At 33.5% G+C, this 16382-nt stretch overlaps 1 protein-coding gene across 1 annotated transcript in view; it reads right to left on the reverse strand.

Annotated features, from left to right (window-relative positions):
• LOC125651136 (uncharacterized) overlaps positions 1 to 16382 on the reverse strand; it is a 96037-nt gene that overhangs the window by 59741 nt on the left and 19914 nt on the right. Inside the window, exons 10-20 of the mRNA XM_056166095.1 lie at positions 16160 to 16191; positions 15963 to 16063; positions 14858 to 15025; positions 14179 to 14225; positions 12924 to 13037; positions 11408 to 11458; positions 5991 to 6163; positions 5360 to 5469; positions 1729 to 1902; positions 1590 to 1642; positions 1453 to 1478 (exon numbers count right to left, since the gene is read on the reverse strand). Coding sequence (XP_056022070.1) covers positions 1453 to 1478; positions 1590 to 1642; positions 1729 to 1902; positions 5360 to 5469; positions 5991 to 6163; positions 11408 to 11458; positions 12924 to 13037; positions 14179 to 14225; positions 14858 to 15025; positions 15963 to 16063; positions 16160 to 16191 — 1049 coding nt within the window. The remainder of the gene's footprint in view (positions 1 to 1452; positions 1479 to 1589; positions 1643 to 1728; positions 1903 to 5359; positions 5470 to 5990; positions 6164 to 11407; positions 11459 to 12923; positions 13038 to 14178; positions 14226 to 14857; positions 15026 to 15962; positions 16064 to 16159; positions 16192 to 16382) is intronic.

Here is a 16382-nt window from a genome sequence, read left to right on the forward strand (position 1 = left end):
AAAATCTTTATCCATATCTGTACTCCATGTTTTCTAAAAAAAAAAAAAAAAAAAAAAAAAAAACCCAGCTCGCAAAAATTTGTAGTTACTTTTTTGGGGGGAAAATTTAAAGAACTATAGTTACTTTTGATATCATATACTCCAAAATATACTTCAAAATTACGATAATTGAAAAAGAATTAGTGTTGAATTGTATCTGACATGATATCCTTTATAAAATATGATAAAATATAGTATTTCTTAACAGATTTAAACTTTTGGTTTTTACAGAACCTAAAAGTCCTGGTATCCCGTACAGTTCTTTTACATAAACTTGCTGACACAGATCGCTGCTACAAAAATTGGGAGAATATGATTTACATCCATCTTTTTGAAAATGTAATAAAACAAAGGGAAGATAACGAACAGTGATCAATCTCATAACTCGTATAAGTAATACAAGATAGGGAGTTGGACAAACACAGACCCCTGGACACACCAGATGTGGAATCAGGTGCCTAGGAGGAGTAAGCATCCCCTGTCGACCGGTCACACCTGCCATCAGCTAGCCCTATATCTTGATCAAGTAAACGGAGTTATCCGTAGTCAAAATCAGTGAGTCAAGAACGGCCTATGCCTGTTTTAAATCAAATATGTTAGAAAAAGCATTGTGTTTATCTAGCAAAGTACAATATACAGTTCTTTGTTGAAAATATTTCAGTTAAATTTCTGAAAATACTACACAATTTAGAAATATGTATAAATGAATGACTTAGAAATGCTGATAAAACAAATACAAACATCGACATATACAAAAACAGATTATTCTTTCATTAGGATATACAAGTCGTCCATTTCTGCTTCATACTTAGATATTTTATTGAAAGTAGATATTAACGGCAAACTAACAATTCACATTTATGACAAACGGGAAAATTTCAACTTCTCCATCGTCAATTTCCGATATTTATGTAACAACATTCCATTATCATTTCCATAGGGTATTTATATCTCTCAACTGATTCGATACGCAAGAGCTTGTTCTGCGTATGGCCAGTTATTAAATCGACGCAAGCAACTGACAAACAAGTTGATGGTACAGGGGTTTCAACAGTCCCGTTTAAAATAAGCATTTTGTAAATCCTACGGTTATAACGATCTAGTTTGCCAATACAACCTATCATTGGGTCAAAAGCTGTCTGACGTGTTTCATATCGATTGTTAGATTGTTCTTGGCACACTGATTTTGACTACGGATACCTCCATTTACCTGATGAAGATATAAGGTTCACGGCGGGTGTGACCAGTCGACAGGGGATGCTTACTCCTCCTATGAACCTGATCCCACCTCTGGTGTGTCCAAGAGTCCGTGTTTGTCCAACTATCTATTTTGTATTGCTTATGGGATTTATGGGATTGAGCTCTGTTCGTTATCTTCTCCTTTCATAAGAGAAATCTTGGCAATAAACTTACATTTCTAACGATTGTCTTTGGAGATGCTGCAAAATATCAAAATGATTTGATTAACAAAGACTTATTTCACATCATAAAGATTGCTATTGGTGTAGGAAATTAATGTTTCTTTATAAGTTTGACCCATTCGTACATACGCAACGCTTCATAATCCACCGAGAAACAACGATATACCTCCTTTGATAATAATCTACAAAATATAACGCACAATTCATTATATAATTAATTTAATAAAATTTCACTGTTTCCGACACGAGAATAGGAATGTACCCTTACCTTGCCTTTAAACAAAAGTCATATTTTGCACCGGATTTGATATCATTTATCTGCGACAATTTGACTGGAATCATATAAACATGTCGTAGACCAGGAAGAGAAGCATTTTCTGCACTTAGAATGGTTACTTCTAATTCTGTGTTGCTTACGACACTTCCTAAAGATGGGGGCGCACTGTAAACAATAAACTTGTTTGTTAGAATCACAGTTTTAGAACACGTCTTTCATATTGTGTTGCATTCAGATATAACTTAAAGGACACATCTCGTGTTTTCAAAGTTTACAGGATTATATTCTTTTTGTATTCCTTATGCTTATAGAAATTAATTGTAATAGTTCGTTCGCCGAAGTAGCCACAATACGGACTTCAATCTCAGCTCCGATTAAAAAAAAAGCCTAGTTAATTAGATAGGTAGTCACGTGGTACAGTCTTAAAAACTCGGGGTTTTAGGGGCCTAATTTTAACATACAAATAGCGACCCAAATGCAGCGAGGAAAGCGAGTATGAAATCTGCATTTATGTGCCTTAGTTATTATGACTTGCCAAGTAGCCTTTGCTTGTTACTTGATAAAGGCAGTGAAAACATGACAGTGATGTGAATTGAAAAAATGTCATTTATTTTGAAAATGACGAAGTTATATAACAGAATAGCTAGTCGGGGTCAGAATGAGTCGAAAACAAAAATACGAGAACATATGTATCACATAGGTATGATTATGCAATCCGACTCCTTACAACACAATGGAATATCGAAATAGAACTGCCTGCAATCAAATAAGGTGGGTTTTAAAAAATAAAACAGGCCTTACAAAATAAAGCAGCCCACACATACTAGCATCAAAGGGGCATTACAAAGGAGGATGTGGAGGGTGGATATCAAATTAACTTTCTTTGTGTACACAAATACTTGTGCAGTCTTTGCACTTCAAGCAAACAAAGAGGAATGACCAAAGCGTCCTAACGGCGCACTGTGATTGGTCATCCATGTAATATGCTAAGTACGGGGCCATAAAACAAAACATCACATCATCTTCAGTTTGCCTGATCGAAAATTTCCACCCAAGAAAGTGGTGATAAGAAACATACCAATATAAAGCATCCCAAAAAGGAGGGGCCTCAAACAGAAAATTTTGCATACCCAACATCCATCAAACGTGAAATGAACAAATCTAACATGTTATACAAAACATACATTTACCATAATTTACCTATCCAAAATATACACATAGAACATACCCAATTAACACGTTACATAACAGTCATTATCTACCATAATTACATATTTGCGAATAAATAATGTTTACATGGGATCGCTGTTTACACACTATTTGGTAATGCTATTTCTTTAAACAACTGTAATCAGCGTTGTTGTTTTTCTAAAACAAACAGTGCAATTATTTTTAAATTTATTTTTGGATAAGTTAGATAGGCCTAAATTATGATATAAGGTGCATTTTGTATCATTGACAAAGGCCTACTGTCACGGGTGCATTTCGACATTTTTTTAAAGATAAAAATGATCAAATTTATAGTGAAAATCACAATACTTTTAAATTATTTTATTCAATCAATTTTATTAATCATTATTTTTTTAATCTACACGTTGTTAGGAAGTGGGAGCGCGGAGTATTGTTGTTGTTACGTACGCGCTCCTTAAAAATTGAAAGGATTATATAATTCAATTCAAAGTTAGGAAATATATTTTATTATTTATACTTGAAAGTTCAATTATCTTCTATCTTTAAATTTCTTTTCTAAAACTACCAGTTGGTAGAAAGCGCGAGCACAAGTTCTGCCTAAATGTTGTTACAAGGTGAAGGTCAGTTGGTGCGAGTGTGTATTGAATTTTAGAGCAGAATGAAATGTATATGCCGTAGGCCTACATGTAACAGTGCTTAGCTTCGATAGAACCATCTTCTTGCAGTCTATCTGCGTCTTTGTCTAAGTGCTCTTTTGAAAAAGTACAGGGACAAATTCTAATGGGTTTTAATGGCAAAGTCGTTGTGCCGACAAAAAATATTCACGTCTTTTTCCTCATACCTTCCTTCGAAAATTGAAAAAAAAAAAACCCAGTCTAAATCCTCTCTACTGACAGCAAGTACACCCTTAAACGGCACAAAACAGCCTAATGCAGAGTTATTTACAAGCCGTTAATGTGATGATTGGTTTTTTGTCAATTAAATTTAATCTATTTATGAAATGGCTAACAACTGTTTTCAAATATTCTAGCTTGAGGTCGCATATGACATCACAGATAATGGCACGTAAAATATCGAAGAAAATGTGCATATCGCAAGATTTAAATTTCATCGCTTTCAAACTCGAAAACTACGCAAACTGTTTCATTGAAAACACATGTAAAGTAGTTTTGGGCATGAAATAAATTAATTTTGCTGAAAAAATGAAAAAGTTTAGAAAAATGCGACGTGTCCTTTAAGAACAAGAGATCCATGGGCTACATAGCTGACCTGAGCAACCTTGATCTTGCCGTTATTCAATGTCACCAGGTCAAACACCAAGGTATGACAAGGTCTTGCCATAAAGAATTATATACAAAATATGAAAGTCCTATCTTAAATAGTTCAGGAGATATCAAATAGGTTATACTTTTTTAAAAGGTAGGTCAAACTCTAAGGTCAAAAGATTAAACATCATTGTGTCACAAGGTCTTGTGATAAAAAAAATATACACAAAATATGAAAGTCCTGCCTAAAATAGTTCCGAATATACATAATAGGTTATTTTTTCTTAAACGTATGTCCAACTCCGAGTGCAAAGTCACAAGATCAAAGGTCATGATATGAAATGAAAGGCCTTGTCCTAAGAAATTGATATACAAGATATAAAAAGATCTACCTCAGATGTTTTAGGACATATTGAACAGGTCAAATTTCTATTAAAAGTAGGTCAAACTTCAAGATCACAATATCCCATAACAGTTTGATTACATGAAGGACCTTGTCGTAAAGAGTATATATACAAAATGAAAACGCTAGCTTAAATAGTTCAAGAGATATTTCAAAAGATTTTCCTATATAGATCTGGATATAAAACTGGATATAAAAACGATTCCCTATTGTGACTCCACCCTACTCCACGGGACCATGATTTGAACAAGCTCGAATCTACTCTATGTCAGGACGCTCTTATGTAAATTTCCAATTTTCTGACCCAGTGGTTCTTGAGAAGATTTTAAAAGATTTTCCCTATATATTCGCATCTAAAACTTTGATCTCCTATTGTGACTCCACCCTACCACAAGGGGCCATGATTTCAAGAAACTTTGATCTGCACTTTGTCAAATATTGTAAATTTCAACTTTTTGGACCCAGTGGTTCCTGCCACCCTATTTCTGCATGTTCGTGATTATCTCCTCTTTGAAGATGACCTGGTCCTTCATTTGAAGAATCTTGAAAGGCGTTCACCCGAGAATGATTTGTGCTAATTTTAGTTGAAATTGGCCTAGCGGCTCTGGAGAAGTCGAAAATGTGAAAAGTTTACAGATGGACAGATAGACAGACGGACGTCGGACAAAGGTTTTCGGAAAAGCTCACTTAAGCTTTCTGCTCAGATGAGCTAAAATGGAAATGGAAATATTTTAGACATCAGTATCTGTTATTGATAGATTACCTGGCTTGCAGATACACTGAAAATTCACAGATGGGTGACATTGCTTTACTAGTTCTTATGTTGCATGAAATTCGGCTGCCTTTTCCTGGGGTTGGAGGTACAAATTTGAGCTGAGAAAGAAAGAAGTTCACAAAGCGACGAAAATATCTTATGATATAATTTTATCAAGATATGTTTGATGGGAGTTGCTGTATTCATCATTAAAAGATTGGCTTTAAATAAAAGTTTGAAAAAATAATTTCAAAAACATCTAATGTTATTTGTTTTTGCTTGACAAAGATATGTCTTTCATGGAAGATACCCTCGCGCCCCAAATGAATTAAAATTTACAAATCATAGTAAAAACATTTTCAATTCACTTGGAGAATGTGTTTTTAAAAATAATTTCACAAAATTGTTTCTTCCCAATACTTCAGTATACAAGCACACTTGGCTACGAAAGATGCGCATTACTTCTTTGACACATTATGTTTAAAATGAAGCAATTGTTATCCAAAATCAATTCTGATAATAAATCTATCAACTATTTTCTACATGTGTATTCATTTCAGATTTGGGTTTTATTTTAAACAGAACATAGAACACGTGTGTACAAAGTGATTACAAGTAGAAGAAAACAAAGACGTCAAACCTGTTCATCCACCGTTGTATTTTCGCAAGACGTGCCAGTAAAACCAACAGGACAAAGGCATTTCTGTTGTCCTAAAATCATTCGACATATTCCCCCATTCTGACACATGCCGGACGAACATCCTATGAAAATGGTATTTGTTGTTTTATGGAGGTGGTTTAGGTAAGGTTTTGTTTTTGTTTTTTTTTTTACTTCAAGCAATATTTCATTTATGATAACCAACACTTTTTATATTGCAATTGGTATACATGTAAAGGGACTTAAGAATCCAATCAAGCCAAAAGGCTTATTTAATCCCACTCTTTATCCATTTAACAACTGAGAGATTGGCATAATAAGCAAAATCTGACATGCATTGATCAAAATAAACTAGGATACTGGAATTAGATGATGTGATAATACTGTTATGATTATGTAGCAAAATGAAGACTTATCACTAAATTCAGTACACATAATACTAGAACGATATGACATTCATGCAAGCACAATTACAAAAACAATATATTCACTCATCCACCTCATAATTTGTGATGAATAAGGACAATTCCATCCAAAAATATATATGAACAAGTGCATATATCGAACGGTGTTCACATTCATAACTCCAACAAGGAATACAAAATTAAAAGTTAGGCAAACACAGACCGTTGGACGTACCAGAGGTGGGATAATAAAATAAGTATGTAACATTTACAGACATTTGATACATAAGTCGTTTCCTAACTGCTATGCATAGTAAGACAGCAAAGGGAACTATTTCATTATGAAAGGCGAAGGTAACGAACAGTAATCTATTACACAGAAATGTCGGGAGTCATCATTATGATAAAGTTAGTGGATATTGTGTAGGTCAAGCAGATATCATATCACGTCCTTTTCTTGTTATAGTTTAATAGAAAACGTTTATACTTCCTCCCAAAGCCATCACAAGTTCAAAGTGGTAATTCCAAAAATTTCTTCGCCTTAAAGACATACTTAGAGAATTCCACACGAGTTTTAATTTGATTAAAGAACTTCACGAAACAATACAACAATAAGGTATTTTCTAAAATACAGGTATGATTGATAATGAGTTTTACAGTATTGATAAAATCGTTCCGATTACAATATATGTTTCATTCATTAGATCAATTTAAGATCACACTGATGCTGTGCTGGATTACTTGGAGATACAGTGTACATGTATTTACAGCGTAGGTGGAAGTAACAAGAATAATTAGTGGACTACGGAGTAATTAATCAAAATACAAATGAAAAAGACTTAGATTTAGAAATTTCAAGTGTCAGATAGAAAAATACTTATTGGCTATTTCAATTTGTATGAAATCATAGAACCAATTACTTAGTATGCATATACAAAATAAGTATTATTTAAAGAGTGAAGCATCTTGTTTAGAAGTGCGCAGTAGAAATTAACATTATAGAAACTTGAATCGTATTGTGCCACAACATATACCAGCATAAATCAAATGTGGGTACCAAATATTCTGAAGAACTTTTAGGAAATTTAAAAGCACAAAACGATTATCAAATTAACAACATCAAAACATATGACATTTTCAACACTTTACACGGCCATTGCTCTCGATAAATTTAAGACTAGACTTTTGACATGATAGACAGTTCTTTCGTCAACAAAACGGGAAAAAGAAATATTTATAACTAGAAATCAGTCATTCAAAAAAAATAATTTGTTGAACACCACTTTTAAATTGATATGAGAAAAATGCTGGAGTTCCTCATTGACAATATCTTCGTAGTCTTTGGTGATCAGGTCTTCCAATAGTCTGTTCGAATTACCATGGGCACGAATTGTGCTCCTTTATTAGCTGACTTGTTTATATATTCTTATGAGTCAGAATTTATTCAAAAGCTTCTACATCAGAGGAAAAAATCTTTTGTCGTGGCCTTCAACTCGACATTTAGATATATCGACGACATTTCATCTATTAACAATAATCATTTTCATTCATATTTCGATTCGATATATCCCCGTGAACTGGAAATAAAACTCGCCACAGAATATTCCACATCTGTTTCATACTTAGATATTTTTATTGAACATAGATGTTAATGGCATACTAACAACTGAACTTTATGTCAAACGGGATGACTTCAGCTTCTCCATTGTCAACTTCCCATATTCATGTAGCAATATTCCATTTTCACCTGCATATGGTGTTTGTGTCTCTCAATTGATTCAATATTCAAGAGCTTCTTTTGCATATGATTAGCTTTAAGATCGAGGCAGGCTACTGACAAACAACTTGGTATTACAGGGGTTTCAACAGTCTCGTTTAAAGTCAGTATTTCGCAACTTTTAATTCTCGTTAACGATCTGATTTACAAATACAACCTGTCATTGGATCAAATGCTATCTGAAGTGTTTCACACCAATTGTTAGATCACTCTGTACACTTTGATTTTGACTACGGATTACTCCTTTTACCCGATTGTAATATATGGCTTATGATGGGTGTGACCGATCGACAGGGAATGATTACTCGCTCTAGGCACCTGGTCCCACATCTGGTATGTTCAGGGGCCGTGTTTTGCCTACTATTTATTTTGAATTCTTTATAGGAGTTATGCGATTGATCACCATTCCTTATGAAATGCGAAGATAACGAACAGTGATCAATCTCACAACTCTAACAAGCAATATATCTTCAAAGTTCCATTACAACATATACATGACAATTATTCTTAGAAATAATTCTTATAATCAATGATAATGAATTATTGATATAATTACCATTGCAGATACCGTATCCAGTACAAGTTTGTGTAACTAAAATAGAATTTTTGAAAAAGAAATAGAAATTCAGTGCCAGTATAGGTCAGCAAATAAAAAGATGATTTTATCATTTAATTTCAAATTGCATTGCAAACAGCGCATTACTTCAATATAAAAAAGTATGTAGAGATGATTCTTTCTTACAGTCATATAACAAAAATATTTTTTTTTGTCATCAATTAAAAGTCATATACATTATATGATGTATATATAAAAATATCCCAAATAATAGACCCAGATAATATGTCTAATCCGGTGTGGATACAAGTTGGGGAAAATTCGTGGCACGACTCGTCTAAGCCTTTCACAGTCATTAGCTGTAGAAGTTGATAAAAACATTTCTATTTCCTTTAATATTTGCCAGCCACTACCACACGTTGTACCAGCCAGCAATTTTTGAAAATCTAACCCCCAACTCATTTCAAGATGGTCGTTTTGATTATTTTAATCTATGTACATTTTAATGTGAAACAATTTCTGCGTCAAGTTTTCCTTTTCAGGGCCTCGTGAACTGTCCAATGGAAGGGGTGTCCCAATTTCCACACCTTCCATAGGAAAGGAAAACCCCTCCAGATAATACACCATCAGTAATGGAATATTCTGTTTGTTTTTTGGAACTGGAGTACTTTTCATGCTTTAATCTAATGATGAAGATTCCTTTGTTAGCTTTGTTCAACTCCCTTCGTTGCATTGGGTGTTGGTGAATGGCGTTTCTGGGGGGAATTTTAGGGGCATTTTGGGACATTTCTGGCCAGTGTTTTCACCCACCTGTCAATCAAGACGGAGGGCAGGTGTTGATCATTAGGGGAAGTATTATCACTCAGGTGTTGTTCTTTGAGGGAAAGTATAACGCCCCTGTAGTGTACCATTGGGGTCCACAAGTATCTACCAGATTTGGGGCCTCCCCTACCTCTTTTAAAAGGAGTACTCAGTGTAAGTAAGTACTATCAACCAGTGAACAATCTCTTGGAAACAGAGTGAACATATGTGTCCTGAACCATCCCCTGTCCACATGTTGATGCAAAACAATGGGACTCCACTGGTACTTGTGTTCAATACAAGGCCTCTGTCTTGACCGTTATGCACCTTGTGTATTGGTACATGTATTTAGATTAAGAGTCTAACCACCAAATGTAATTTGAGTAAGATAAATGAAATCCTCACCATTACAATAAGGTCCTTTGTACCCCTCTGTACAATTGCATGTTATGCTGTCACCATCAATACATATACCATGGGATCCGCATGGATTAAGGTTACATTTGTCAACCTCTAAAATATACGAAACTCAATTCATTGACAACCAATTGCTGTTATATCCTTGTATCCCCTATTCAACTGCATGAATGATTAAACACTAGGACTCATTTTAAAGGAAACTTGTATTTTCCTCTGTTCTTCAGTCATATGGACATGTGATCAATCTCAAGTTGTATTATGTAGTAAATACATACATACAAGGGTCATTCAAAAACTTTGTAGATTTTTGCTGTAACTTTTTTTTCTGAACGTCATATTACATCCAAAATTGGTATACACAATCAGACAATAAATAATTTTAATTCTACTGAAGAAAATTCAGATATGTTACGATATTTCAAAACATATCTAAAAAATTAAAACCTAAAAATTAGTTCACGGCGCATGGTAACATTTTGTTATTTACAAAAATGCATCATATAATGTTAATTGCCAAATCTCTCAGGAATGGCACTAAAACAGAATAAAATTCATACGTTCTAGTAGAGAATCATTACAACATTTTATAAGCGAATAGTTCCCTTTCGCCCGAAGGTGGAAAACAAGACGTCACGGGAAATCACGGAGCAGGAAATGGTCATAAAAATTTTAGTCTTCAGTTGAAAAATGTTAAAATGCTGAAAGAAGCGAATAATATGTCAAAAGTGAGTAGTGCTTTAGTGTATAAATGGTATAGACGATTTTCTTGTGGTAGAGACTATATTGGATGACGAACGTCCCGGTAGGAAACGAATCATTTACGAAGAACTTGTGAAAAGAATAAGTAACGCTATAGAAAATGATAACTGTGTGACACAATGTCGCGGAATTATCAGATATCTTTGATGTTAGCTTCGGCACCGTCTTCACTATTCTTACTAAACAATTGGAAATGAGAAGAGTTACAACCCGCTAGATACCTAGAAGATAACATTAGAATGTACCACAGGCTGTGTGTGAAATATAGAGAAGAATATTTTTGAGAAACTGTTAAACGCGACGCTGTGACGTTGTGTTTTTACGTAACAATGCTCTTTGGCGAAAGTTCATACTGTTTTTAGAATTTTATATCACGGATACTATGTGATCAAATAGAATGAATCATCCTAGGTCGATAAGATTAATGATTTTAAATCGAACAATGTGTTGAATTGTATTTTTTTTAATAAAAATATACTAGAGAAACATTGTCTACGTATTTTTGAATGACCTTCGTAGTGTGAACGAAACTGCGAAGGATACGCTTGCTTAAAGCGTCTGTGCACTTTTGAAATAAGTCATGAACAAAACCTTTAAAACAGTTACTCACTGTTTTCACAATTGATACCAGTATACTCAGGAGAGCATAAACAGAAGTATCCTACAGGGCCTGTACGTATACATCTGCCACCGTTCAAACAAGGATCAGTTCCACTGCATACTGGGGGTGGTGCTACAAAGAAAAATATATATGTATAAAAAATTAGATTAGTTGAACTTCATAAGATTGACACACTTCTCTTTTCATTTACTTTTAAGGTAGCTCCATCCTCATGTGACTTGTCAATATTAATGGTTAAAAGTGAAAAAACTTTATTAATTTCCACTCAATATAGTTTAATTTAATTAATAACCAAAGAAAATGTATATGTTGCCATCTTTTTAAAGATGTCAGACATACAAAAACAGATGTATACATCAACATCAGAAAATCACACATTTTTGTTAAACAGAATAATAAAAATAGATAAAAACTTGTTGAAATGACAAAATTTAAATATCAACAGTTTCAAAAAACTGCTAATTCATAAATATGTATAGATTAATTGTGGATATTAGGGAAACCAATGTATAATAGACATCCAGTAGAGGAAATTCTAGCATAGGAGTTATTGCCCTTGTCAACATTTTTAAAATCATAAATAATTGATTATCTATGGAAAATATAAACTTTTTCAATATCAATAGTTTACCAGATTTTTAATTATATCCAGTGAATAAAATTCCTCAGAAAGATATATTCCTATCAGGCACAAAGTTTAAATTATTAAGATTTTTGCAAAAACCTATGACATCACATGAGGATCGATCGACCTTAAATCAACTACCCCGCGTCCCTTCATTTATGACTTCACACAGTATATGTAAAGATTTAAACTCCAAAATAAAGAAACAAAATCAATTTCATGTAATGTTACGAAATCTAAATATTTCATATGATAGGAAGTACTAGTATAATGGTTTTCTTTAACACGCACAGTGTGATCACAATATCATTAGTTGGCAATTTTAATTAAAAAGCGTAAGAGAATAGATCAATGAATAAAGGCGTCAACGATATGCATTCAGCAAATACTGCAAATCTTTTCAAACATTTTCCAACCCTTGATAGGAATTTTGAAATTGACGTCAATAATGATAATTGGATGATTAGGAGAATATACACGTATTTGTATGCATAGTTCAAATAACTCTGAAAAATGTTTCTCCGGTTTTTTTAAGAATAACGAATTTTTTAAATTGAATTAGTCATTTGATGATGCGCCACTGAAGTTGCTTCTGGTAGAAAATGTCTGTCTGCCTGCCTGCCTGATGTGGTCATTCTCTAGTCGCCTATCGAGCGGCTAACTCACGTTTAGATTTGTTTTCTAATACAGGTAGACTGAAAGCATTCGGAGTTATATGGCTTGTGTCAGCATATCAAGCCCAGTTTTCAGGGGGTGTCCCGAAATTCAAGAGGTTTCATCTGTTTTCCCATGCGCTTCATATATTTTGTTTACAACCCGCCGTAGTTAATCAGACGGCATTTTATTAACATTAATAATATTTTTTTCGTTAACAGATGTGAAGATATAGTGGATACTGTCATCAATTTTTGCACCATGTGATTGTTTTTCTTCATGACCTGACAAATATACCTTGTTTGCATGTTTTCCCAGAAAATCCTTTTCTACAATGACAGTAAAAGCTTTCATGGTCCTCCGAGGGAATACAGTGTCCATCCGATAAACATGGTGTAACGGCACAGGGATCTGTAGAACAAATGAATATACATGTATGTACAACATGTGTGGAGTCTGTCTTTCATTAGTAGAGAGAGAACAATACAACAAAGTGAAATAGATGTAAAAATTCGTATTTTTAATCTTCAAAAGATTCTTGATACATACGATTGGAATAATATGAAACACACACACACACACACACACACACACACACACACACACACACACACACACACACACAATTTAGGACTATGCAAGGCACTTTCGGCCTTTGAGTAGAGGGTGTTCTTTATCTTGGCACTTCTGCTGTAACATAGGACTTCGGTGTTTGCTGTCTCATCCGAAGGGCCGCCCCATCCAGTCGCCTCTTACGACAAGCAAGGGTTACCGAAGACTTATTTTAAACCGGATCCCCACGAGACATTAGAGATTGTAACTAAAACGTTTGAGACCATACTGGCTTTTTGTTACAATATAATTGCTTAACCCAAGATACAACCTATCATCAAATCTACATGTCCTTCATAATACTTTATAAAGTAAGGCTATGCATAAGCCTACATTCCTGACATATATTTTCGTTACAGATATTCTCAATACAGATTCTGTATTTCATTTCATAATTGTAAATTATAAAAGGTATAAGATCCATAAATAGTACATGTATTTACTTTCGTAGGTGTGTCCCTAATCTCAGGATGAAATATCAAGGCAGAACTTTCAAAGTACAGGTATTATCAAATCAGAAAGGGATGTGCTGAATTTTCCCACAAATGCTTAGCAATTGTAGAAGCATACATTGATGATATCTGTATTTTCAACAGATTACATAATTCACATAACGAAAATACACCTTTGCATTATGTACAACCGAGTTAGATTCAAATTATAACGTAACAATTCGTAATCAAATATCGAGACATTTAATGAACGTATGCTATAGATTAACTGATGTATTGCTCTCTTATAGGATATGCGTACATGTGTATGTTGGAGTCATGGCTTGCAATTCTGAGTGTTAAATCTTAATTGTGTATGTAATTGTTATATTGTAGTGTGTTGTTGTGGTATACTAGCTGTAGTTTTATATGTAATTTTCATTCATTCAAAATGACTGGAAATATGTAGAAGATATGAGAATACTTTCTTTCATTTTGCTGAAAATTACCTTTTTTCAAAACGTTAGCAAAGAGACACTGAACAGTACTTGAAGTTCTGAAAAAAGAAGTATATATTGATTGTAAACAAAATTCGATCTCGTTATATCACTGCTGAGATACCGTATAAGTCTTACATACCGAATGTCTTTTTTGTCATGGGTTTGTCAACCAAAAGTCTATTTAAGAAGTCTATGTATGTCATATACAGAATCTTGATAAAAATGTTTCATAATTTGATTTTAGACATTAGAATTAAAGTACATTGTGATATATACTTTCAGGACAGGAATGGAAGCTTCCAAAATGCACTGTTTTTATCAATATTTTACCATAAAACATACATAGAAGGTATGTAGAATTTTCTGCTATTTATCATAGCTACACGTAAAAGCAATTTATTGACATTGCATTAGCATTAACATCCCTAGTATCTAAAAAAAAAAATCTAAAATGAAAATTTGCAACTCTTTGACTATACACAGACTACTACTTAACATTCATGTGAAATAAAGAAGATAAATTCAAATAATTCTAATTTTCTTCAAATTATTCAGATATATGAGATATGAAATACATTCATTACATACATCACCATCTACAGAACTTTGCGTTTCCCAACAAGTTTGTCAATACTTACAAATTAATCAAACTACATTATTTGATTTATATATCGATATAGATACGCACGCATCTGCAGCCTCAAAACAAATCTTTCGAACTCCACCCAGCGATTCTTTCAGCTGAACTTGGACCATCTTCGCTCCTGGACCTAGAGAGTCGTTTACTGGTCTTAAAGCACCAATTAATATTGCAGATGGGGCGTCCGTAGATAGAATTGATATGTTAGTTATCCCCCTGTATGTAGATCAAGAAGAGTAAGTGGACAAATAGAACAGTTTTCCTCAAGATGAACAGTTTCCACCAGCAGAAGGAATATTAACAAATGTAACATGATTGACCCTAAAATTGCATTTAAAAAAAAGAAACCTTTACTTAAAAGTTTTTTTTTTCTAAATTGACATAATTAGTGTATGCATGTTATTTTGTCGATTAATATCAAGGTTATGAATAAACTCTCGTTATGAGAAAAAATCCTGCAATTACAAGGGAAAATGTTGTAATTCCGAACTGATTTCATCGTTTGAATCTGAAATAGGTTGCCCTCAAAATCTAACAGTTGAATTTTGCTAGTTATAACAGCAAGACACTTTTGGAACCCATCTCTGGTTTTCAAATACTCTATCACGGCGTGAAGAATTCCGAAAAATAAATTTACGTGAAATACACAAATTATATTGATCACGTGATTCCTATCCGTTGCTACCATAAGGGATGTTATTCATTTGACATATCTAATTATTTCATCAATATGATTGAGGAATCGACAACTTGCTACCATATAATGTATGATTTTACTTTATCGTGCTCCTTCATGTGAGAAAAGACTGAGAAATACTGTATGCAGCATTGAAGATATCAAATTACTATGAACAAACATTATTTAGGCTTACATTCTATGACATAATAAGGCATATCATAATCATGAATTGTGGAAATGGATGTTAATTAGAACAGATTTGAAACTTCTAAATGCATTATATCACCAGAATCTGAAACCCATGAAATGATATTGATATAAGTAGATCCATTATATGGAAAATAAATGAATATAAAGTTTAAAAAAAACTAAACAAGATTTTAATTACAAACACACACTGCATATACATGTCTATAAGTTTTTGTCTGTTTTTTCCCGCTTTGTTTACCTGCATTCTTCTAGACCGTTTCTTACCCATTCACCGAGGAAGCAGCATAGATTGGAAATTTACAGTATGAGTGTTCAGGGAAAACAATATCTCCAGGCTGAGGAAAATGTACAAAGTATGGTAGTCCCTATCCAATCAAGGAAAAGTATGTTAAATAATTTGTAATGTTGCTTTGCTATAAGTTATTTCCATGTGATATTTTCATTAACTAAATTTTGCATACCTTAAGTTGATTCTGGGGATATGCTGTGTATGCTACAATAAAAATAGTTTTTTCATGCAGTTACTGCCGTCGTAGATTCATCATATCTGTTTTCAGAACAACTTTAGCCCCATTTCATTTAAAACTTCATAGTTATTTCGGATTTCAAACATTTCGGTTGAACATCACTGAAGAGACATTATTTGTCGAAATGCGCATCTGGTGCATCAAAATTGGTACCGTA

The sequence above is a fragment of the Ostrea edulis genome, chromosome 5 (genome assembly GCF_947568905.1).
Source record: "Ostrea edulis chromosome 5, xbOstEdul1.1, whole genome shotgun sequence".
Taxonomy (NCBI): domain Eukaryota; kingdom Metazoa; phylum Mollusca; class Bivalvia; order Ostreida; family Ostreidae; genus Ostrea; species Ostrea edulis.